Source organism: Hippocampus zosterae, chromosome 7, assembly GCF_025434085.1.
Source record: "Hippocampus zosterae strain Florida chromosome 7, ASM2543408v3, whole genome shotgun sequence".
In the NCBI taxonomy this organism is placed as follows: Eukaryota; Metazoa; Chordata; class Actinopteri; order Syngnathiformes; family Syngnathidae; genus Hippocampus; species Hippocampus zosterae.
Window position 1 is genome coordinate 18,255,694 of NC_067457.1, and position 23,261 is coordinate 18,278,954.

The following is a 23,261-nucleotide window of genomic DNA, read 5'->3' on the forward strand; positions in this document are numbered from 1 at the left end:
ATGTGCTACAAAATGGAAAAAGGTAGGAATGCCTTTTTTTCTGGTGAAAGAAGAGAATCTGCGTTTTGATTTGCAAGATTCGATGTAAAAATTCTACAACACAATTGTCCTAAAGACCGACTGAACCTTTCTGCACCACGACAGCGTGTGCCGAAGTGCTACTACGAGGGAGACTCGGCACTCAACTGACACAGCGCACGCCGGCTGGAATGCATCCCGTGCAATGTGCAATCAAGCCTACGCATTTACATTCCCAGCGCACGCCGCGAGAGACGGGCTGACGCAATGACTGCATCAATCCATTCACGGCAGACACTACCTCATGGAGAAAAAGGCCACCGAAGACGAAGAAGCTTTTGAAGCACCTTAATATAGAACGCCCTTGGTATTAGTGTAGGTAAGGCGCATAGTAGTGGCAAGTAGCACAGCTAACCTATTGGGAATCCTTTATTGGCATGCCGGCCTTGAAAAGGTTAATTATGAGAGGCCCGGTATTGTATCGTTTGTGCTGCTGTTGATCCGGCTTCTTTTAAAAAATAACAATAATGATGTCCCCATCTCTTACCTGATCAGTTCACATTGAGAAGTGGGGTGTGGGGGCAGCACACTATTGGGATGCTTGTCACTGTTTGACCCTGCATTTCACATACGAACCAGCAGATATACCAGAGGCAGTGCATTTGGCAACGCATGTGACATGCAGAGGGCAGAACAGTAAATGGAACAACCAATTAAGTTCCACCTAGAGTCATAGGACATTTTTATGAAGAAAAAAAAAACTTTTACAATGGGGCGGTTTGATTTGGAGATTATGGCAAAACATGGGCAGGTTGGAGATGAGGGTGTCGTGAATCACTGACCATGTTCTCCACTCGAAGCTCGTAAGGCATGGGGTTGTAGACCATGAGTTGCACCTCGCAAACATCTCCTTGAACCCATTGGAAGTCTGAAAACAAAGAAAAAAAAAGAATGATGCAATCAATTTCCTTTGTGTAGGATGCCAATAATTGTTCTGTTGTGGGGTCAAACATAGGTACCATGTTTAGAACAATGTCGATGATGTCACCTCATGTTGGAGCGAGAGAGCAAACCGGAACGAAATTGAGCTTCGTTTTACTTGGATTTCAATTCAATTAATAAGCGAACATCATGTATAGTTTAACATCCAGAAGCCATCATTTGCAGCTGCGTCGCCCAGAATGCTAATGAGATCAGTCAAACCCACGAGTGGGACATGACCGCTCGCTCAGAGGCTGCCGAGGTTTAGAAGTGTGCCACTGAGGGAGCGGAATACATTTTTCCAGAGTGAATTCCCCCGTGTGCACATAGCACTGATCACAAAACAACCGAGATCCTCTTCTGTTCTTAAAAGTCTTTAAAGTCCCGAGCTCCAAAGTAGGGTTAAGACACTACAAAACGCGCAATCAAGGATGATCTGGCCTTGAGTTTGGGGAGAAGAATGCGGGGGGCCACATCCATCCCAACATCCCGGGATGTGATTTGTACTTCTCCAAGCTAAGGCGCACGTTTTAGAAGTGAGAGGACACACAATCAAAATCTCATCAGCAGCCGAGAGAGCTCGCAGGAGGTAGCGGGGATTCATCTCGGGACTGGCCCCTGAGGTCGCGCAGCACTTCAGCCTTCCACTGGAAGAACTCTAGGTAGGAGCGCGGTGGGGATGGGAACATCTCAGTCAAAGACCAAATACGCAGCTCGTACTGCACAAAACTGCCTTGTCATCATCCGGTAACGATTCACGACAAAAAATAATGTGTGAGTAAATGTTTAGGCAAGATTTTCTATATTTCTTGAAAACAAAGGTGAAAAACACCAAGAATCGTCTTGGAGTTTTCATTATGGAATAATGGACTGAACTTGCTTGCTTCTCGATAAAAACATTAAAAAAAATAAAACAACAAGGGGCGCTGTCTATTTGCATTTTGTCTGGCGAAATGTAACCAAGTTAAACAAACCAAGTTGAGTTAAGCAGTCGACTCAAGAGGCAGGAGGTCTTCGCGATACGAAGGCCAAATTTGATTTCATAACAAAGGCCACGTTACGGGGAAATTGCAATGTAGGCTTAGTTTAATTAAAGTTGCATGCCATTGATTTTCCGATGACTATTATTTCCCCGGCAAATAAATCACAGTCAAGTCAGTTCTTATTGCCGCGTTTCCTCCGCAAAAATAATGCGCGAGCAGCAAAGGAGGAAAGGACACGGTGACTGCAGGCGTTGTATGTTTGCAGAGGGAGATAACCGCCGTCGGCTAATATCATCTAAGCATAATTAAGGGGGGATTATAAAAGTCGCCAAATGCTCATCTTGTTTGATAAGGCCGTACGAGATAAGCCTCAAGTGGAGCGACCGCGCTCACTGAACCGCAGTTCCATCCCGACGCTGACAACCGGAATATTTAATCAATTCCTCCGTGGCTCGCTGTTGCCACGACATGTAAAGCTTTGTGCGGTCAAGTGCACCACCTCGCCCGATCAGCTACCTTCTCGTCAGATCAAGGAACATGCGTTGACGCCGTTTGGCCCTGGAATCAATCACCGTGTCGGCTGTCAAGAGCTTTTACCGATCTTCTTGCAGCGCTCCTCTCCTCTGTTGTGCATGACGATGGGCGAGTAGATAAAAGGGCTGGCTGTGGACACGTTGGGATCCAGCAGGCCTTTCACCTTGTGAGGACGCAGACTCACCGGGAGGTTGAGAAGCTTCACCGACCTTGTTGAGAAATAATAGAAAACAAAGAGGGGGGGGGGGGGGAGGGAATACTCACTTTGTTCCGAGGAGTGCTTATTTACATAACATTAATTCAAGGGTAGGTGGCCCGGTAGGCCAGTGGTTAGCACGTCGGCTTCACAGTGCAGAGTTCGATTCCAGCTCCGGAGTTTACATGTTCTCCCCGGGCCTGCGTGGGTTTTCTCCGGGTGCTCCGGTTTCCTCCCACATTCCAAAAATATGCATGGCAGGCTGATTGAACACTCTAAATTGTCCCTAGGTGTGAGTGTGAGTGTGAATGGTTGTTCGTCTCTGTGTGCCCTGCGATTGGCTGGCAACCGATTCAGGGTGTCCCACCCCTGCTGCCCGAAGACAGCTGGGATAGGCTCCAGCACCCCCCGCGACCCCAGTGAGGATCAAGCGGCTCGGAAGATGAATGAATGAATGAATGAATGAATGAATAATTCAAGGGTGAGTTTGTATTAAGAAAACAAAAAAATAAATAAAAGATCCCTGTTTGGCCCTATTTCATATCTCCAATGTAACTTTTACTTATTATTTAAAATTTTACTTACTTTAAAACATCTCGCCGAGAAAAGAATAGTCTATAAAATTTTGTGCCAGAAGTTGTGACCGAAGTGTGTGGCAATCATTGCCCCTGAGTTGGGGGGGTGCTTTGCTGGATTATACTGACAGATGTGTCAGCTCACGTGATGAAGCTCAATATGTTGCACAGTTGTTTCTAATGAAGTGTCCAATGAGCGTATTTCACTGGTGTCATTCATCCACTGACAATGCAGACTTACCGGACGATTGGGAGCTTCGTAAAAGGCACCGGTGGGAGCTTCAGGCCATCCGGTAGGGTGATGACCTCCATTCCACCCGGGCACTTGGAGGTGTAATTTTCCAGGCTCTGGGTCACTTCTTTTTTCTCTATAAAACGTACAAAACATCACTTCAATTTTCTTTTTTTTTTTTAATCCACAGGTTTGGTGTTTGCGCACTACAAGTAAGCCAAACATTAACGGCCTGCGAGGCGAGTCTCCCTCGGCAATACTGCACCGAGTCTTCAAATAAAAATGTTAAGCCTTATTACTTTGAATTGAATACCTTTAAAAATGGAACATTACTGCTCACCCAGCCGTAAAAATTGCTTTGGCTCGGCAAGGCTTGGGAGCGGCCGCTGTGGATCGGACACTGGCTTGCGAAGAATTTAAACGCTGCAATGACGTGGCTTAAATCCGCTGATGAAAACCTTATTGTGATTCTAAAAACGGCAGGAGTAGAACGCACCTCTCGTGTGACATCATCATTTGAGTCAAGTAGCATGTCCGATGAGGGGCTTCCGCGGGATTGATCGGCGTGATTCTGATCGGTTGACCAACGGTACCGGATCCACTCCTACTCGAGACTTCAACATTTTGCTTTTCAAAGCCTACTCTGCCTTATCATACGTTCCTTAGGGGTGTCACTCACTCCGCGTTGACCCATAATTAGCCTCTTAACCCATAGTAAGAGCCTCAAGCATCATCTACACTGTGGAGATGTACAGTCGCACTTGATGGAATAAATCATTGACAGGAAACAAAAAAAACCTGAAAGAAATGTGCATTTTTTTGTGAAAAGTGACTTTTTAAATGCTTCCACACAAATAGCTGCGTCTCCACAGTGCTTGCCTACCCATCAAGTGTGAAATTACAAATAAACAGAGTAAATCTTTTGTGAGATGCCAGCTTCTGAAAATGTGAGTAAACACTTCCAACTTTTTGCTGGCGGAGGAAGTAAAAGCGGGGCTACTTTATAGAACACCGCATCCACGTGAGCTTTCTGCACCAGTAACTTGGAAACTCGGCTGGGTGACGATGCTATATTTTCAAGCGACGGCCACAGTCAGGCAGTTTGCGTTGGGACAACCAGCACGTGCTGAAAATGTTCATAAAGTTTGTCGACGTGGGCTGAGGAAGTTGGCGATCTGCTCCACCGCTGGTTCTCCAATTGGGGTCTCCAGGTAGGAATTAGAATGTACCTCCAAGTGCTTCTCGAGTGATAACTACCGAATGGATCTCAATCTCCCATTCTATATGCAAAATAAGTGCCCATCCCCCCCGGCCCCCACGCCCACCACCCTCCTAATTAGCTAGGATCACGTGGCAACACAAGGGAGGGAATCCAATGAAGCCTCAACATTTATGTCCATGCGATTGACTTAAAAACAAAGCATTGAGATGCAATAACTTGGTTTGTCTGAGTAGAAAACGATGCAACAATGTGTTTTGGGCTTATTTTGCATTCCACGCGCACCACAAACGAGATTAATTATCAGCATTGAATACGAGGTGCAGATTCACAAAGAAGAAAAAAAAAGGCCACGATGTACAGAACAAACGCAAACCATGACGCATTTTGTCGCCAATGCAAGCCGTCCGTACACATGCAACGGTCCGTGTCACTACTCGGCCAGTAGCTGGGTGAGTGGAGAAAGGGAGGCTCGAGCCGTTTCATGCAGTTAGATGAATCACTTCTCCATGATGTTCCTTTTTTTTTATTTTGTACTTTCCAAGACTTGAAATTTAGCAAAGCCTTCTCCATTTCTCCAGTGCCGCAGATAGACTAACACTCATTAAACCTGCCCCTTCACGTTATAAAGATCTAAAACATGACCGGCGGAGGCATCAGGTGTCATCAAAGACGATCACGCGGCTTGTGGTGGTGGGGGGGGGGGGGGGGTAATTATACAGAGCAGTCAGATAGTTTGTTGAATATTTATGTGAATCAACAGGCGCGCAAAACTGAAACGGGTAACAAAGTTGTAAAAGAAAGTTGAATTGATGGCATTCTGTTGCATCATGAATAGAGTCCAGGGGTGCTGCAATCCTTCTCTCTTGAATTAGCAGTATAAAGAAACACGCAAAAGGCTCCTTGTGCTCAAACATACCGTTCCGTTTGCTAAGCTCATTTCACCTTGTTCATAACTTAACTCTTCCTCCCGTATCCTCGTGTCCATTCACATGCTCCGCAGCCATGCAAGGATTACAGTGGCCTCTATTGTGTGGCCAGAAGATTGTCGAGCTCACGCTGTTTCGGTAAAAGCTCAAACTGGCGGCGCAGGATTTCTGGTCAGAGCACAATGTTGCACTCGGTCCAAAAAGGAGGCGGCTTTGTTGTGCACTGCACACTAATGAGCACAGAGCTGCTATCACAAAAGGCCAGGCTGGCTGTTTGTAAATGTTTTTTTTTTTTTTCAGGGTACAAGAAGCACCTCACAACATATAATCAAGGAGCAACACGGCATCTTTCTCTCTCTCTCTCTCTCTCTCTGTGGTTTACAGACCTTGATCGGACAGGAAGTCCAGCATAGTCTGCAGCAGGAAGGACAGGTGGCGTACGGAGAGGCCGGGGTTACCCATGCGGCGGGAGGCGTACACCAGCTCGTGCAGGAGACGCATTTGAACGGCAGCCCAGCCTCGGTGCATTCCTGCATGAGAGATGACAAGCAGAAAAGTCAGCACGGCGACGAGGCTCGCTGGTGACATCTAACGTTCGGGCGTGATCATTGAGTCCCGTTATATGCACAAACGATGTCGGACAACAAAAAATAGATACGAACGTGTTTTGTTGAAATAGAGATTCCATTCAATACGCGGTAAAGTGAATTCAAAGATTTGTTTCTAAATATATATGGTTCGAGGATTTTGCTGAAAATGTGTGAAAACTGCGAATTCTGTAGTACTCGCAATTGTGGAGGTACGGCAAACTGTTTTTCAACATTTTTGTTGTATTGATTTATTTGGGGGGGGGGGCTAAAATGGGTCCCAGTGACACACTTGAACCCCAGCATGAGTCTCCCCACCCTCACTATATAAGAACTTGAGGGCATTCATTCACATCAGCTGTTATCCGATGCAACTGCGACATGCGGTTAGCCGCCTAACCGATGCCTATTCCCCATTTCTTTTTGTTTTGTCCTGATTCCAACTTGCAAGTTAGCGAGTAGAATGGGTATTTGGCCGCTTTAGAGTGGGGAAGAAAGAAGAAAAAAAAACACCTTGCGCCAACAGCGGCTTTGCGCTGGCAACGTCACTTCAGAGTGCCTCGTTGTTGCAATATCGAAAAGCTTGCGATGAGCCTGTGGAATATATTGCGCCCCGCAGAAGATTCGAGCAGACATATTTTCATGGCTCAAACATGAAGTTATGTCTAAGCATATGAAAGATGGAAGATGAAATTGTTTTCGTTTCCAGGTCAGTGTCGACAGTTGAGCGGGGATTTAGCGCTTTCAGCAAGCACGCCCACGGTGATTGAGAGCGGAGAAAATGGTTTGATATTTCACAACGTTAAAGCCTCATTTCTACTTTGTCGCCATTCAAATACGGCGGGGTCGTTAAGAACACTCTGCTCTCTGGGGTGTCAAATGAGTTGACAGATTCTGGAAAATTGGTTATAGTCATTGCTCATAGAGAGGTACTTCAAACTTACTCATACAGTATATCAAATCAATTTTCCCCATTGAGATGAATTGAAAGGAATCCCTTCTTTAAAAAAAAATACACACAAAGTTGTGTTATTAATCAAGAAAAAATAAAAATCTAATGAATGTTAAGAACTCAACTACATTTTATGAGTATTTATCTTGTTCTGGAGTGGTGACGGAAGGGTTTCCAAATGCAATGTTATTTTCTCGTGTGACATCCGGGTAAAAGAGTGTCATTTTCCGGGCTCGCTCATGACTCCAAAGTGCTCTTTCAGCATGGTACCAAGCAGAGTCAGTGACACCCTAAAAGCATACTAGCCTGAAACTAACCGTTATATAAGACCCTCAGCACCCCCGACGAGATTGCCTGCTTCACTCCCAGCTGTCCGCTGTTGACTCACCGAGTAGGGAAAAAAGAAAGAGGAGCCAGAGGAAAAGGATGTGGCGGGAAGGGAGACTGACAAGAGGAGAGGCGGGCGAATATTTGAAAAACAATCTCGCTGAAACACGACTCGCAATATTGTCGAATCACATCTGAGATGCTTTTTACATTAGTTGGCAGCGTTTTTTTTTTTTTAACCCCGCACTGAAGTTTATTCCTTCTGGCTTCTGCTGCTTCACGAACAAGCACTAAACGCAATTATTTCGCAAGCTATGTTATCCATTGTGAATGTGCGTACATGAAGCGGCCTAAAAATAAATTGGCTGACTTCCATCTGGCTGCCGACACCGCCCATCCCAAAATGTCCATAGGTGCTCCTTTAATACTGGGGAATATCTATTAAGTGCGCCATTAAAGGGAGAAATAATGCAAAAAAAAAAAAAAAAGTGAGTTGTCGGATAAAATTGGGGAGGGGGTTGTCGTGAGAAGGGTGAGCGCTCACCGGGGATTTTAGCACGGTCTTGAGCTACTTATAAAGATATTAGTGCCACATCAAGCGCATCCGCCTCATTAGAATGCAACACCAAGCGTGCTGCTTGACAAACTTACATCTCACCCCCACTGCCTCAAGGCAGACAACACTCCCCCCCCCAAATGAAAAGTCACACTTGGCCCCGGCATCAGGAACAATGCTAATGTGTACCCGATCCAAGCTACACGCCTTCATATGGACCCATTTGTCTGCATTATGTTGTTAAAATGACTGCATTGTTTGATGTGAGGCATGAAGGGCCTCTTTCATTGCACTTTGATTTTGATCTACAGGAGAATTTGATGGGTTCTTACCTGGCCCATGCCCACCATTTATCATTTTAATCGGTACGCGTGCATGTATTAAACTGCAAATTGATTCACGAGGAATAAGGGAGACGGCGGAATCCCAGAAGCAGGCGACCCATTGAAACTGCTGAAGTTGAAGGTCGCAAAAGTGGCTCATTAAACGGAGACATTGTGGAACCAATCTTTAGCTAATTTACCCACTTCCGCTCAAAAGAACTTCAGCGTCAACCAGCAGCACAAAAATGATTGTGCTCGACTTCCGTTGTTCCATTGTATTTATAAAGCTTTACTACAGTCACATCGCTTATTTGTGTGATTTTTATTGTAGCAGTAAAACCTAGGTGGCCACATTAACTGACTCATTCAACCTGCAGCTTGATGCTATTCACCGCATAAAAGGCGAGCCGCTGTACGAGACCAATCCTCTTGCCGCGTCTCTTAAATAGCGATCATGGGAGATAACGCGGATGTCCCTGAGCCCTTGTGTTTCGATCTTTTATGCTGCGAGCGCTCAAAAGACTGTGGAGTGGCTGCAAAGTGCCGAGGGGTTGAGAGTCTGCGGATCGGAGAGGGAGGCCCAACAAAAGCGGCCAGTCTACACCCCCCCCCCCCCCCCCCCACGTCCCGTCCCCAAGTGTTTGCTTGAATGAAGAAAAGCCTGAAGAGGCACTCCTGGAAAGACGGCCAAACCTGAGTATGTGATGCATGATGATCTTTGTCTGCTGAAGCTGTACTTTCTGCTACCAGTCGCAGTTTCAAAATGCGCTGTATTAAATCGCTAAATGATCTAACAAACAGATGGGTCTCCGGTGTGCCTGCCCACCAACCAAGTCAAAATTACAACATTGTCCAAACCTAGGACGCTAAGAAAAAAAACCCTTAAACTTTCCTCTGGCTTTTATGCTGATGGTCCAAGTCCTTTATATAATTAAATCCAATCGACACTGTTATCTGGCTGACTATCTTGTCAGCCCGTTATGAAGCAGCCAATCTTCACCACGTCCGACTCACTGGTAGCAACATCGCAAACACTCTATACAGTAGGGATAATGGACTTGCAATAACAAGATAGCAAATTCTTGAAATAATCCCTTCAAACAGCACTTCTGTTTAATTTTCTTCCCCTCATACCATGTGTTCAACACTACCTTTACTGAAGTCCTTGGGGTCGAGGGAAAGGCTGTATCCGGGCAGCGTCTCCAGCAACAGCTTGTAGCAGGCCCTCCAGCCAGGTTCCGGGATGGTGGGGGCGACGCACTGCATGGCGGCAACACGCTTGAAAAACGCCGACTTGCGGCGAAATCCAATCAGTTCGTATAGCTCGGACAGGATACTGTAGCGCTGGATCTTCTCCTCCTCGGATAGCTGAGCGAGAGTCACAAGGAAGAGTGAAGATTAGCCTGGGCCTGTTTTAGGATGAATGATGTAGATTTGTAATTGTTGTTATTCGCGAATAAGGTTGCCCCTTTTGCGATATTCTGTCATGTGGCAAAGATGCAGTCAGAAATTGATTTATTTTACAATCGTGTCTAAATGCTGATTTGACGGTGGTATCGCTTTGGGGGACAACAAGAGCAGCAACTGTTGCCGTTGGCCGTGTCCATGTCAGAAAAAACATCAAACTAGTTGTTTCCTCAATCAAATTTCTGCAGTGGAAGGCAAAATGTGGTTGTGCCTAGGCAGACATTTTACCCGCACACAGTAACTTGTGTGCTTCTAGCGCTGACTCACCTTTCTAATCACAAATCCAACAGCACCCATGTTAGATTTGTGATTGACAGTCAACATGGTGGAGGATAGACGAGAAATCACCCAGTCAAATAAGAAGAGTCTCACTAAGACGACGTACCTGTCCCAGGTTGATGTAAACGGCATTCTGCAGAAACTCTGAAGCCTCTCTGGCCCTCTTCTGAATGGCCAGCACCCGCACTGCCTTCACGCAGGCCTCGAGCTCAATCACGCCCGCATTCTTATACTAACAAGGGAGATAAAAGGAGAGAACGTTAATACGAAGCTAATTTTGACATCTGCTCCTACGTGTTGATAACACAAACTCCCTTCTCTGGACTCTGTGGTGCACAGGTGGAATGCCAAACATGTTATTCTAATTCCAAGTTTTGTTTTTATTTTGGTCTCCCCGCTTTTTGTCTGCATCCTGTCATTTTCCGCAGAGACTGGAAATGTGATTTATCTTTCCATCCATTCATTTTCCTCCACTTCCAAACTCATTGTCTTCTTATTAAAATTCAATTAATAACTGAATAGCTGTGTAATTTCATTGTGAAAGAACTAGCTACGGGGGGTTGCTGGTGAAAAAAAAAGGGGGGGCAGCCAATTATATTAATGAAGATAAATCTCTGGGTCCTCAACAGGTAATGAGCTCTCAGTAAGCTCTGAGGGATATACATGAGTTACAGTCCCACTCTGATGTATATTGTGTTTCAATACATGTTGGAAGTGCGGCAACCGCCTACTCATAAAGTTTGATCTCCAGAGACTAAATCGAGTGCGTGCCCCCGCCCCCCACCACTCCCCCAATGACCAAGTGAGTAATAAACAGCAGCTGTCAGCAACAACAATTCACGATATTGCTCCCAACCTCAGTCCTAGCCATCTAATACTGCCCCCTGGTGCTTGGGATGCCTATTACTAGTCAGACGACCTTCATTTACGGTGTGCTACTATGAAGTCATGATTTAGTCATCAAAAAAGACAAATAAATACTGACAAACATGGATAACCATGATTCCACAAACCCCTTGTGTGAATTTCACATGTGACCTTTTTTGAAATACCTTTCCATAGTTGGAGATTGCCTCCTTGTACTTCTCAATAATATCCTCCGGGCTCAGGCAGTTCTTTGCCCGTCCGATCTCAGCGCTGGTATCGGCACTGATGCCGTTGGCCGTGAGGGCGCCTGCATTTGGAGAAAATAGGAAGATGCGCCGATTAGTTTGGGACGGAAGGAGGCACGGCACGGTCTGCTGTCAGACTGTTGAAATTGGGAGGAAGGAAGCCAGCAGAAGGGACTTGACTCCGCTGCTCCATGTATGAATAATCAACAAATGCAAACAAAACACTCAGGCCAGCTGTGCAGAGTGTGTGTGGCGTATCTAATTTGTCATCAAGAAGCTTGCTTTCCGGAGTGGGTTCAACTCACTCTTTATAAGATTGAATACAAATGGAAGATTTTGCTTAGTTTTTTTTAAGATAGATAGATTGAGAACCATCAAGAGGATCAAAGTTGTAGGTTTTTTTTTTTGTAGCTGGTAAATCTGGATAAAAAGGAAAGCCAAGTTTCAGCTTCAGCGAAAGTGATTAGCAAGCGGATGTACTTAATTCCACTGAAATCTTGCGGTGCTGTGTTGTGTTGGGCTGGGCTGCCATCTGCTGGTGCCACTCAAACATATGGAAATAATTGCTTGTATGCAAATAGTTTGGTCTCTGGAGTGACTGCCCAACAATCAACTGCGAAATTCAACAAACAACTAAATGTTTTTGTGAGCTCCTTATGCCCAAAAAGGTGTCTGTCAGCACTCTTAACTCTGATGTAACTGATAACTATTTTGCATAATATCATCCACACCCAATTTCTCCGCCCATGACTTGGGAGTCTTAACCCTGGGCTGGGTTAAGATCCGACTCTTTCAAGCGACAGACAAACTACAGAGAACCACTATCAAGTCAATGCCAAAAGCTAAGCAGAGCCGTCCGTCATGTTGGATGCGCGGATAAGTGGGGAGTACTGTACTTGTTCTCGAGGTGGGTATGATATTTGTGTTTGCTGCATGCGCCATATTCAATCGACAAGTGCAATTTGGCGGCTTGTTGATGAAGGAGTGTATTTGGTGGATGTATTTCCTTGGGGTATTGTCACCCAATCAGGCCGTAGATATCTATAATATGTTTAAGTTCGTCGGGAACTGCTTTAAATGGGACGTTAAACCAATGTCTCCGTTAAGTATCCTGTCTTTAAGTGTTCACAAATTCACAAGAAAAAGAAATACTGTACATTTTAAGAATGGCGCGAGAAAATGAAAAACAGTGAACAAATGTGGGGACAGCAAGGACAATAATCAGACTAATAAATCATACTGAAAATAAATGTAAGGAATTCGGGTATTCAAAGATTTGGGGGGAAGGTTGGAACACATGCAGCCAGGCAGAAGGGGTGCGGCTCAAAGAGGCTACGTTTGGTTAGAAGCCATACCTGGGTCAATGAGAACCTCCTGAGCCCCTACAGAGAGAGAGAATCCGGGTTGACACAAAGAGTAATGTTAGCAGTGTTAGTCTCGACACTCCACTCAACGGGTTGGTGCTGCTCTGTTAAGAACTAGATTTTTAATCTTTTCCCCAACACCACGTGGCTAGTTACATATTCTCACAAAAATGTACATCTCTGAAAAGTACTCAGGTGTGAACAAGTGGTTTTCGAAGCCTAAGGCAGAGGACACCTTTAGGTATGTTAAAAAAAAAAAGGAGGGAGCGGGGGCGTAGTCCTGCTATAAAATGTTGTTACACCCCAAAGGCTTAATTCCGGAAGACATGCTACACTCATATTTAATCAGTCGATTATGTGGCAGGGAGCGCATGTTGGGATGCATACAGGATCTAAAAGCATTTGATGGGATGCAAGAGAGGGGGAAAAATATATATATATATTGATCATTGAAGTGACTGTGGTGCTGGCAAGGCTCATCTTGGCAGTGCCAGAAAGGCCGCTTGCCAAAAATCTGATCTGCTGTGATTAGGGTCGATAGAAGCAGACCTCTCCGACTGAGCCCTAATTATCAAAAATGAATGAGGAACACTGGGCCCTCTATGATGAGCTCACTGAAGAGTGCAGCATGCCAATCGACTCCGCAAAGGCCAATTTCAAAGTGAGACGGGGGTTGATGTTAACTGGAACGCCATGTTAAATTGCATGTTAATAGACGACAAGCAACAGATAGATACCATTTGTATCGAGTTTGAAGGCAAGAAAAAAAAAACAAAATATACAGTTTAAGCATATTTCTAATGCGATTTTCTTTGTCACGTCTGAAGTTATTGACTCCTGTCCAAATCAGAAAGCAGTTGATCCTCTCACCTGGTCTGTGGCGTTTCCCTGCATCAGCTGGCTGCGATATATTTGCCTTGTGCCTGAGCGTCCTCCCCGCCGTGCCTCCGGGATAGTGGAATATGACGGATGCGGAACACAGGCCCTCCAACGCAGCTGGACAACAATAAAATTTTTTTTTTTAAAACAATTAAAAAGGGACCCATTGTGGAAAATTGGATTTTGAATCTGTTGTATACAAATAAGTGGGTCTCGGGAGTGTCTGCCCAGCTGTCAAGCGTGCAATTCCACAACCAAGTACATCTTTTGTGAAGTGCCCATGTAAAAATAAATAAGAATCACCTTTCGACCATTTTTGGTGAGACCACTACTTATGACAACTGTGGTTTATTTGCTGCCACCTCGGCAAGGAATTTGTTACTTAAAGCAGAGGATCTGCACCATACAGTCCAGTAGCTGGTGCCCACAACGGTGCAGTGCAAGTTAGCTTAGCGCTAGCGTTCGCGAGCAGCCGAGAAGGCAGGGATTCGGGGAGGAGGTGTGACATGTACGCAACGCTTTTCTTTCTTTCTTTTTTTTAACCTTATGTATTACACTCTATATATGTTATTTTGAATTTTTAAAGCTGTGTGAATAATCTTTAAGAGTTAAACATGTATGCAACTGTGAATTCTCACGTTCACAATTATCTAACAGATGACGAATATACGGTCTCTTCCAAATTGGATAAATTCGGATAAATACCGTTGTGAGGCAAAGTAACCGCGAATTCTCATGTCTACCATTATTTCATACTGTATATGAATTGGATATTGGCTGACAAGCGCACCAAGGAGTTGTGTCATGACACTTACCCCCCAACCAGAGGAAGTCATTAACGCTCCGAAGCAGCTCCACGGCCATGTGGTAGTGAACGAGGGCGTCTTGCAGCATGCCGGCTTGGAGACACAGGTCGCCGACGTGCTTCCTCATGCGTCCCTGGCAGCGCTTCTTGTAATGCCTGAAGAGCAACGGAGGGGAGCTGGTGAGCGTGTTTTGAACAGGCGTCACTGAGACAGCAACCAACGTTTCTGCTACTGCCGAGATGGATTTTCAGATGACTATCACGGGAGGAGATGTACTGAGGGGAGTGACACCACAGGCAAAGGAGAGCATCGAAACAAGGAGCTTCAAGTAGTTCTTTGCAGCCATATATAGGCAATCATAAAGCACTGGTGGGGGTGTGTGGGGGTCAATTAGGAATAGATTGAAATTTCTTATTTAGTTCAGTACATATGCGTTCCATCCGGTCAAACCAAATCAGTCTGTGTGACTTCATACGAGGGGAGGGGAAAAGCTTGGAATCTTGAGGTTTGGGATCATCACCGGATACACCGAGGAAGGCTAATTGCTCACCTTTTCGCACCCAACAATAAACTCACAGGACAGTATGAAAGAAAAAAAAGGCAGAGCAAAATAAAGCCAGATGAACAAGCAAAAATGAAGATGGTAGGACAAATAAAACTTCTGAAAATTCTCAACGAGGGTGTCCAAACCTTTTTCTGAGCCTCATGAGAACGTGGTTTGTGTTGAATAATTTCACGACTGAATACAGACTTGAAATTATGATGTGTTTTCGCTCGTGTTCATTTTATTATATGTGGTTAACTGCTCCAAAAAAATAAACAGCAAATGGGCCCCAAAGCTTTAGTTTGGACACCCCCATTAAAATTGCACTCACCTGCTGTCAGTGTCCAAACCCACAAAGTCCTTCTTCTCAAAGGGCACACAGAGCAGAGGGATCTTATCACCCGACTTGTCAGTGGCACGGTCCAGCCGTTTGGACTCCAGGACGATAAAGATTGACTCCACAAAGTCCTCCACCTTCTTCTCCACGTCGGAGCAGTCTTCAAAGCCGGGGTAGAAGGCCACGTCCGTCCTCTGTTGCTCGGCGATCTCCCCCTGGAGCCCGAAGACCAACAACCTGGAGTCGTACAGCGTGGAGCCGTAAACTTCCTTCTGGGTGTGGAAGTGCTCCGCCATCAGAGGCCATTCCTTGGAGTCGCTGCAGGTGGTGATAGCCACCAGTCCCACGACCTTGCGGTGCGTCTGGAAGTCACCCCACTCGTTGTTTTCGGACAAGTAGTGGTGGCGGTAGCGGATGTAGAGGAGGCGCTGGGAGTCCCTGATGATGACTTGGCTGACGCTGGCGATGCGCTTATAGATCTTGAAGAACTGCTCCTCGGGAACATTGCCAACCGGTTGGACCACCACTAAAACTGACTGATGGTCTTCGGCACATTGCATGTAGTCGGGGACACTCATTTTCCCATGTGGGTTTCCTTGAGGCATAAGTACAGAAGAGTATGAGGAAATTTCTTATTTAGTTCAGTACATATAAGGTATTGTCATAAAATGAATATATGATTATTGTCCGCGAAAATACACAACTATTTCCTTGGAAAAAAATGTATGACCACAAATAACGACGTTTATAAGTTGTATCATATACATTGAAATGATATTCAGCACTTTTCCTTTCGAAAAAGAAAAAAAAAGTCCTCAATAACAAATGACGATATTTTTAATGACTTCTCAAAAATGCATGCTGTTAAAAAGTAATAAATTTTATGAGTTTACAATTAGATATTTAAGGTATACACGACTATTGGTTACAAGCGGGAACAATGTTCAACATGTCCATTGAGAGCTCTCTCGTAGCTTAGCCAAATAGCCAGTGCACGATAGTTATAATGTCACACCCCCAGTGTTGACACAACGAACTGAAAACCATAGCACGCATTCTCATACTCATATGTTCGACTTCCACCCGACTGACTCGATCACATTTATTCATGCGTCTCGTTACCTACACAGCAAGCTGTCAAACGTTGCAGCTTCCTTCTTCGGCTCACGGGTTGGCGACGCAAGAACAATATACTTTGTTGCTTTCAAAATAACACTGACACAAAAAAAAATGCCGAGTCGACCTAGTGCACAGCTAAATTTTTCAACAAATTCTCGTAACAGCTCGAAAAAAAACCCTTACAACATAAACCATAGCAGCAGTGAATGTTAAAATAGAATGTGCTGAAAGCGACCCAAACGAATGTAATAGGCTTGCTTTTATTTTGAATACCCGAACCCTGATTTCGTGTTGCAGCGAGAACGATGATCCGTCTACTCGCAACGTCGGATCTCATAGTTCCACCCCTCCCCATTTTTAATTGAAATAGAAACAGTCCTTATTCATAAAACATGAAAAATATTCAAAACTGATACACATTTTAAATTAACTAAAAAAGATGTCTAATTAGAAGATGAAATATTCATATACCATCAAGAGTCGCTTTGTTTTCATCCTTGTGCTATGAATATATTGTTTTAGCATACAGTATTATCAAAAGGTTAAATATTATTTCCCTTTTCTTGTTTTGCTGTACCGTCTCACATCTAATGTCTTTAAATTCTAGTTTGGGTGAATCATGTTACTCTCTCAGCAATCAAGTGTTGAAATTCCTCCCTAAGCACCTTCAGTCTTAGTTAAAAATTATCCAAAGTATTTATATCAGAAAAACAAAAATAAAGCACAATAATTTAGCTCTACATTAAACCTCTGTTTCAGAAAATCACCATAAGTATATATCGTAATCATTTTAAAATGTATTTCTTTAGCTTTCAGTGATGAAAATTCACTTTGTTCTCATTCCAACAATATATTTTTAAAATTATATTACATATACAAATTCTCCCTTTTAAATGTTGAATCATCTTTTATTGGAGAGCATTGATAAACACATAAATTGACAGGACTGATGTTGTGCTTCAAGGGTTATTTTGTTGAGTCAATGTTTAATCCATTCCAAATAGAGCAACAAAGTGGCATTCTAACCGTATTTTTAAAAAATCAGTATGTCCGTCATATAAAAATTTCAGTAATACATGTTTCTGATGACACTGAGGTAAAGAACCGCCAAAAGAAAATTTGATGTTTGTGATGTCATATTAAAGACGAAAGGATCAAAGATATTGAAGTAGAAGGGTCCAACATATTTATCAAGTGTGGCATTATGAAAATTGGTTTCCAAAGGAGAGGTGAGTTGCTTTGTTTCTCTCAACTCTTCTAGTCCGTGTTTCCAAAATATTTGTCACGTGTAAAACATATAACATGTAATTGATTTGAAATATGTTCAAAACTATCATCATTAATTCTAACATGATTGTCACATCAACCGACACTTTTTGAAAGTCATGCCAACAACTTGAAATGTTGGAAGCTGTATGTGGGGAAACTATTGCAATAAACAAATAAAATTGGCCTATAAAGTGCATGTTGATGGGCCTGATTTTAGTTAAACGGTCAATTCAAACCAAAGTGAAATAACTGGCACTATGATTTCTATAAAATGGTGTCATTACCTAATTGTATTTGGATTTTGCAGAATCAATATCAGCCTGTTGGCCACAACAACCAGTATTATTGCAAAAGCCATACCTGAAGTAGACAATGCCACGCAAAAGCACAGCAAGCGAGGGGCCCTGCAGCATAGAGGTGAGACAAGGAGAGGTAATACGACAGTCGTACTCAGTAGTGTTGTATGACTCCATCCATCCATCCATCATCTACCGCTTATCCGGGGCCGGGTCGCGGGGGCAAAGGCTTTAGCAGGGAAGCCCAGACTTCCCTCTCCCTAGCTACTTCTTCCAGCTCTCCCCGGGGGATCCCGAGACGTTCCCAGGCCAGCTGGGTGACATAGTCTCTCCAGCGTGTCCTGGGTCTTCCCTGGGGTCTCCTCCCGGTGGGACATGCCCGGAACACCTCACCAGGGAGGCGCTCAGGAGGCATCCGAATCAGATGCCCAAGCCACCTCATCTGGCTCCTCTCGATGTGGAGGAGAAGCGGCTCGACTCTGAGCCCCTCCCGGATGACCGAGCTTCTCACCTTATCTCTAAGGGAGAGCCCGGACACCCTGCGGAGAAAACTCATTTCGGCCGCTTGTATCTCAAACTCATTTCGGCCGGGATCTCGTTCTTTCGGTCACGACCCATAGCTCGTGACCATAGATGAGGGTTGGGACGTAGATCGACCGGTAAATTGAGAGCTTCGCCCTTTGGCTCAGCTCCTTCTTCACCACGACAGACCGATACAACGTCCGCAGTGTTGTATGACTGCCACATAAATTGCGTTTTTTTTTTTCCTCCCTTCCAGCTCAACATCGTCAAACAAATGGAGTTGGAAGAGCAGGGAGAGCAAAAGGAAGTCAAATGGGACAACAAATTCCAGTACTTGCTAACCATCATTGGCTTTGCAGTTGGACTTGGAAACATTTGGCGCTTTCCCTTCCTTTGCCAAACTTACGGAGGAGGTGACATGCCATTCTTTAGCCTTGGGGAGGGGGTGAGGGGGGGGGGATGGGGGTGTAACGCGTGTTTGTGATAACATTTGCGGGTCTTACAAAGGGTCTTTGAGATCCTTTGGAGAAAATACACAAAAGATAATGAATTACAGACTTACAAGCTATTCGGTTTCGGAGGTTCGGTTCCGCATCAGGAAATTGAGTCGCGGTCATTCCCCCCGGGCCCATTGTACACAAATTACTATGACAACCAGGGGCAGAGCAGTGGGTGTCGCAACAGGGCGAACTGCTACTTGGTCTCAAACGTGGCCGAATCTGAAACCCAAGAGGAAGCAGCACGTCTTTGGCAAGCTGCCAAACGCGATAAAGTGGCAAAACACAAAGACAATTTGGATGCACGTTAGAATCTGCATTATCAGTTCATGCTAATCTGACAGTTATTTGATTTTACACTTGAGCCTTGCGCAAGTAATCCAGACAGCCAACTATTTGTATAACAGCATACATAATCCTTTGAGGTACCTCAGGTAAAAAATCTCGCAAGATGGATCGTTGACACAAGTCCAAATGTTGACCGCATTGGCAGGGGCCTTCCTCATCCCGTACCTGATAGCGCTGGTGATTGAGGGTCTCCCCCTGCTCTACCTGGAGTTGGCCATCGGACAGAGGATCCGCAAGGGAACCATTGGATCGTGGCGAGAGATCTCACCCTTGCTGGGTGGAATTGGTGGGTGAGCGGAGAATCTCGGGATCCCTTTTCTTGCCATTTCTGTTTGAAATTCAGAAGAAATCGAAATGGCGCCGACTTGTTATTCTTCTTACAGGCATCAGCTCCATGCTGGTATCTTTTCTGATTGCACTTTTCTACACCTCCGTCCTGGCTTGGGTGCTGTGGTACTTCTACAACTCGTTCCAAATCCCTCTGCCGTGGAGCCAGTGTCCGGCTAATGAAACAAGTAATATGTTGTGTGCAGAGAATGAGAAGTCACGCCGTGCCGGCTGCGGAAAACGTGACCCGATAAGCTACATTTGATGGAAATAGGAACCCATAAGCAGTTCTAACCCTTCGTATCACTGGGCATCCCCTTGCAGAATTGATGGCCGAATGCCTGAAAAGCACTCCGGTTAATTTCTTCTGGTACCGCAAGACCCTCAACATCACTCCTGACATTGAGACCAGCGGTTCTCTGCAGTGGTGGTTGGTGGTCTGCCTGGCCTGCAACTGGTCATTGATCTATATCTGTTTCATCAGAGGAATCAAGTCCATCGGGAAGGTGAGCGGCTTGACGGAAAAGCGTCCACGGTTAAGTCTCGCGGTTGCTTTGAAATATGGCTTTTGTTTATAGGCGGTATATGTGACAACCACGTTGCCCTACGTGGTCCTCACTATTTTTCTGTGCCATGCCCTCACCTTGCCCGGAGCCGTCGATGGACTGTTGTATCTCTTCACCCCTGACGTACGTTTTCTTCACTTTTAGAGCAGACAGTTGAGAATGGCGGATTTGAACTCAACAGCCTGATGATGTGCGTTTCTTTCAGTGGCAGATCATGAAGAACCCGCAGGTGTGGCTTGACGCCGCGACTCAAATCTTCTTCTCCCTCTCGTTGGCCTTTGGAGGTCTGATAGCGTTCTCCAGTTACAACAATGAGCAGTAAGAACTTGTCAGCAAAGTAGACCGCGGATTGGTCGGCGCCGTGCACTCTGTAAATGTTCTTTTCTTGTCGTGTGCATATTAGCAACAACTGCGAGAAGGATGCCCTTATTGTGGGAATAATCAACAGCGCCACGTCCCTGTACGCATCCATTGCCGTCTTTGCCGTCCTGGGCTTTAAAGCCAACAACGACTTGCAAAACTGTCAGACGGAGTACGTGGCGAAGTTCAACGAAATGTCCGGACAGCTTGACTTGACCATTTTCGACCAGGGTCCACTCAACTATAGCCTGTTGGTTGAGTACATGAAGACAAATCCATCAATCAACTCCGTGCTGTCACTGAGAGAGTGTAACCTAAACACTTTCCTTGACCAGGTCATTTGGTTTGATTCGTGCTCTCCCAAGTCTTTACGGGAACAGTGTTACCAATGTGGAATATGTTTTGAATGTTTCCTTTGAAACACCCCCCCAACAGAGTGCTTCTGGAACCGGCCTGGCTTTTATCATGTTCACCCAAGCAGTGCTGGAGATGCCATACCCGCAGGTGTGGGCGGTCTTGTTTTTCCTGATGCTCTTCAGCTTGGGCTTGTCCTCCATGTTTGGCACCCTCGAGGGAGTCCTCAACCCCATTCGCGAGCTCAACGTTGTGCCCAAGTGGCTCCCTGTTGAAGTGTGGACAGGTACTTCCAAAAAACCCATGAGAAAGTGGCGGTTCAAGTGAGCGGACGTTGAAGATTCTGTCCTCGTGGTTTACAGGGCTGGTGTGCTTGACTGCCTTCTTGATGTCTCTCATCTTCACCATGGGATCTGGGAACTATTGGGTTGAGGTGTTCAACACTTACGTGGGATCCATCCCCCTCCTCATTATTGCCTTTTTCGAAGTCGTCGGAGTGGCGTATGTCCACAGAATGAAAAAGTATGCATTTCTTCAACTCTTGGATTGACTCTTTTGATTGATTTGTAATCATTTTGTTTTCTCTCTCCTCAAGTTTCAGTGACGACATCTTTTTCATGACCGGCAAGAAGCCCAGTTTTTACTGGAGGATTTGTTGGACCATCGTCAGTCCTTTGATGCTGATCTCAGTATTGATCGCCTACGTGGCACTCGAGGCACAGCATACCCCCACCTTTGGCACATGGGACCCGGCTTATGTAAGCAAAACTTCCATTTCTCACTCAGCTCACATTTTCAAATGCTCAAGTGCTGCCCACATGTGTCCTTTAGGAGCTGTTCCCCCAAACTCAGGTGAAGCCCTACCCCGGCTGGGTGGTTGCCATCAGCGTGCTACTTTGCGCCTTGCCCGTGAGCGCCATCCCACTTGTAGCTTTGTACCACAGCTTCAAGAAGACCTCCAGCCGTCTCAACATCAACCCGTACAGGGTTTCAATGGAGAATTCCGTGCAGGAGGACCAGCAATAAATTAGCGGGCAGTTGAGATGAAGAATGGGAATGTCGCTTTCCCTAACCCAGCATTCATTTTGGTGATGATCATTACGGTGGTACACTGGGCAATCAGTATTTATTTTTATTTTTTTTTAGGGTGGCACTTGGTGTAAAAGGTTTGAGAAAGTTGATTTAAAAATCCGGCGTGTACATTAAATCCAATCTTAAGCAAAATGACACTGACGGCAAATTCTTTGGCTCGAGATGACGGCTAGCCACTTTTTGTTACCGGCTGTCATTTTTTTTTAGACTTTTGTCATGGAAAAATATAACAAAGTCTTTACTTTTTCATGGAAAAAAAACAAGTGTAAATCAAAGTCCAGTAACTGTGGAAACTGTAGCCGGCCGATTTTCAAATTGCAATCTTTATTGATCTAGCAGCAGGTTTACTGGTGGTGTTTATGACAAGCGGATCATCATTAAAAGAGCTTTCTGTTAAGTGTTGCCTCTGTGAGTTCCTGGGTTGAGAAGGTGCAAAGTGATTCTTTTAAAATGCTTGATATGTCAGATACTGCTGCACAGGATTGGGTATGTATTCATTAGGACGGAAACAAGACGACCATGTTGTCATCCTGGGATGTGCACTGCGATCTTTTTTTTGCTTGTTTTTGCATCCTTGCCAACAGCCAATGCAAGGAACACCTTTTGACCAGACTTGGCAAGAGCTCGACCCCCCCCCCCACACACATCATCATCCACCTTAAATCTCAAATATAAAACCATACTGAGCGATAACGTCACTGGGTCAAATCTTTATCTGCAAAGGAGGAAATGCTGCAAGATAGCAATGTGCACCCATGTGCAGAAAGCAGACCGAACCCTTACAAACGCGGCCGCAATTACCACGTGGGCTCCAAATTTCAGAACAAATTGTCTTGTACAGAAAGTTAGGGCTGATAAAAGAACAATGGAAAGAGCTGATGGGCTAAATGACCACATCGCTTTGGCATTGAATGTTTTGCTTACTTTGAACCATCCAGAATAGCTTGTTGCGGTTGTTGCTCAAACGTTACTGCTGACAAAAAAGGTTTTACATTCCTTTTTGCATCACTTGAGGTCACCATAACATTGGCACTTCATCACGCTGGTTATCTATTAATCTGGGAGTTTCCACATCCCGATATTCAATAAGCTTTGACTCGCTAAACCATACACTGAGGTGTGACTTTTTTTTTTGTTGTTGCTTTTGAGCTTTCCCTCGGCAATTTTCAATTGGGGGGGGGGGAGTCTTATCTCAAAAGAGTCTTTCCTGATGACACAAAGATTCAATTTAAAAAATGAATTGCACTATGTGTCATCCGAATCAGTAACCTGACTGGAAGCTGCTGATAGGACATTGGAGGACAGCCCCCA

General features: G+C 45.0%; 2 protein-coding genes across 5 annotated transcripts in view; one reads left to right on the top strand and one right to left on the bottom strand.

Moving 5' to 3' along the window:
- The window catches only part of trappc9 (trafficking protein particle complex subunit 9), an 82,926-nt gene extending 66,397 nt beyond the window's left edge, over positions 1–16,529 (bottom strand). The window contains exons 1-12 of one of the 3 annotated variants that reach the window (XM_052070313.1): positions 16,265–16,529; positions 15,195–15,795; positions 14,329–14,474; positions 13,505–13,630; positions 12,626–12,652; positions 11,211–11,332; positions 10,265–10,390; positions 9,564–9,780; positions 6,054–6,197; positions 3,529–3,655; positions 2,580–2,725; positions 861–946 (exon numbers count right to left, since the gene is read on the bottom strand). In XM_052070313.1, coding sequence (XP_051926273.1) covers positions 861–946; positions 2,580–2,725; positions 3,529–3,655; positions 6,054–6,197; positions 9,564–9,780; positions 10,265–10,390; positions 11,211–11,332; positions 12,626–12,652; positions 13,505–13,630; positions 14,329–14,474; positions 15,195–15,795; positions 16,265–16,310 — 1,914 coding nt within the window. In that variant the 5' untranslated portion in view covers positions 16,311–16,529. The remainder of the gene's footprint in view (positions 1–860; positions 947–2,579; positions 2,726–3,528; positions 3,656–6,053; positions 6,198–9,563; positions 9,781–10,264; positions 10,391–11,210; positions 11,333–12,625; positions 12,653–13,504; positions 13,631–14,328; positions 14,475–15,194; positions 15,796–16,264) is intronic. The other 2 variants (XM_052070315.1, XM_052070314.1) reach the window with 2 other exon arrangements.
- A 900-nt stretch (positions 16,530–17,429) lies between these two features.
- Positions 17,430–22,347, top strand: LOC127603755 (sodium-dependent neutral amino acid transporter B(0)AT3-like). Of its 2 annotated transcripts, none has more exons than XM_052070348.1 (13): positions 17,430–17,548; positions 17,896–18,020; positions 18,663–18,819; positions 19,397–19,537; positions 19,635–19,766; positions 19,903–20,084; positions 20,157–20,267; positions 20,350–20,462; positions 20,548–20,839; positions 20,940–21,144; positions 21,221–21,380; positions 21,454–21,616; positions 21,690–22,347. In XM_052070348.1, the coding sequence occupies exons 2-13, from the start codon at positions 17,961–17,963 to the stop codon at positions 21,882–21,884; spliced, it is 1,911 nt and encodes a 636-aa protein (XP_051926308.1). In that variant the 5' UTR covers positions 17,430–17,548; positions 17,896–17,960; the 3' UTR covers positions 21,885–22,347. The 2 variants fall into 2 exon arrangements, with proteins under 2 accessions (XP_051926308.1, XP_051926309.1); XM_052070349.1 differs by having other exon boundaries at positions 17,435–17,548; positions 17,896–18,005.
- The last annotated feature ends 914 nt before the right edge of the window (positions 22,348–23,261 follow it).

Coding starts and splice junctions, on each gene's coding strand:
- LOC127603755 (XM_052070348.1), top strand. CDS start 17,961: ATGCCACGCAAAAGCACAGCAAGCGAGGGGCCCTGCAGCATAGAGGTG. Junction 18,021..18,662: donor TAGAGGTGAGACAAGGAGAG/GTAATACGACAG, acceptor CCTCCCTTCCAG/CTCAACATCGTCAAACAAAT. Junction 20,268..20,349: donor TGTATCTCTTCACCCCTGAC/GTACGTTTTCTT, acceptor CGTTTCTTTCAG/TGGCAGATCATGAAGAACCC.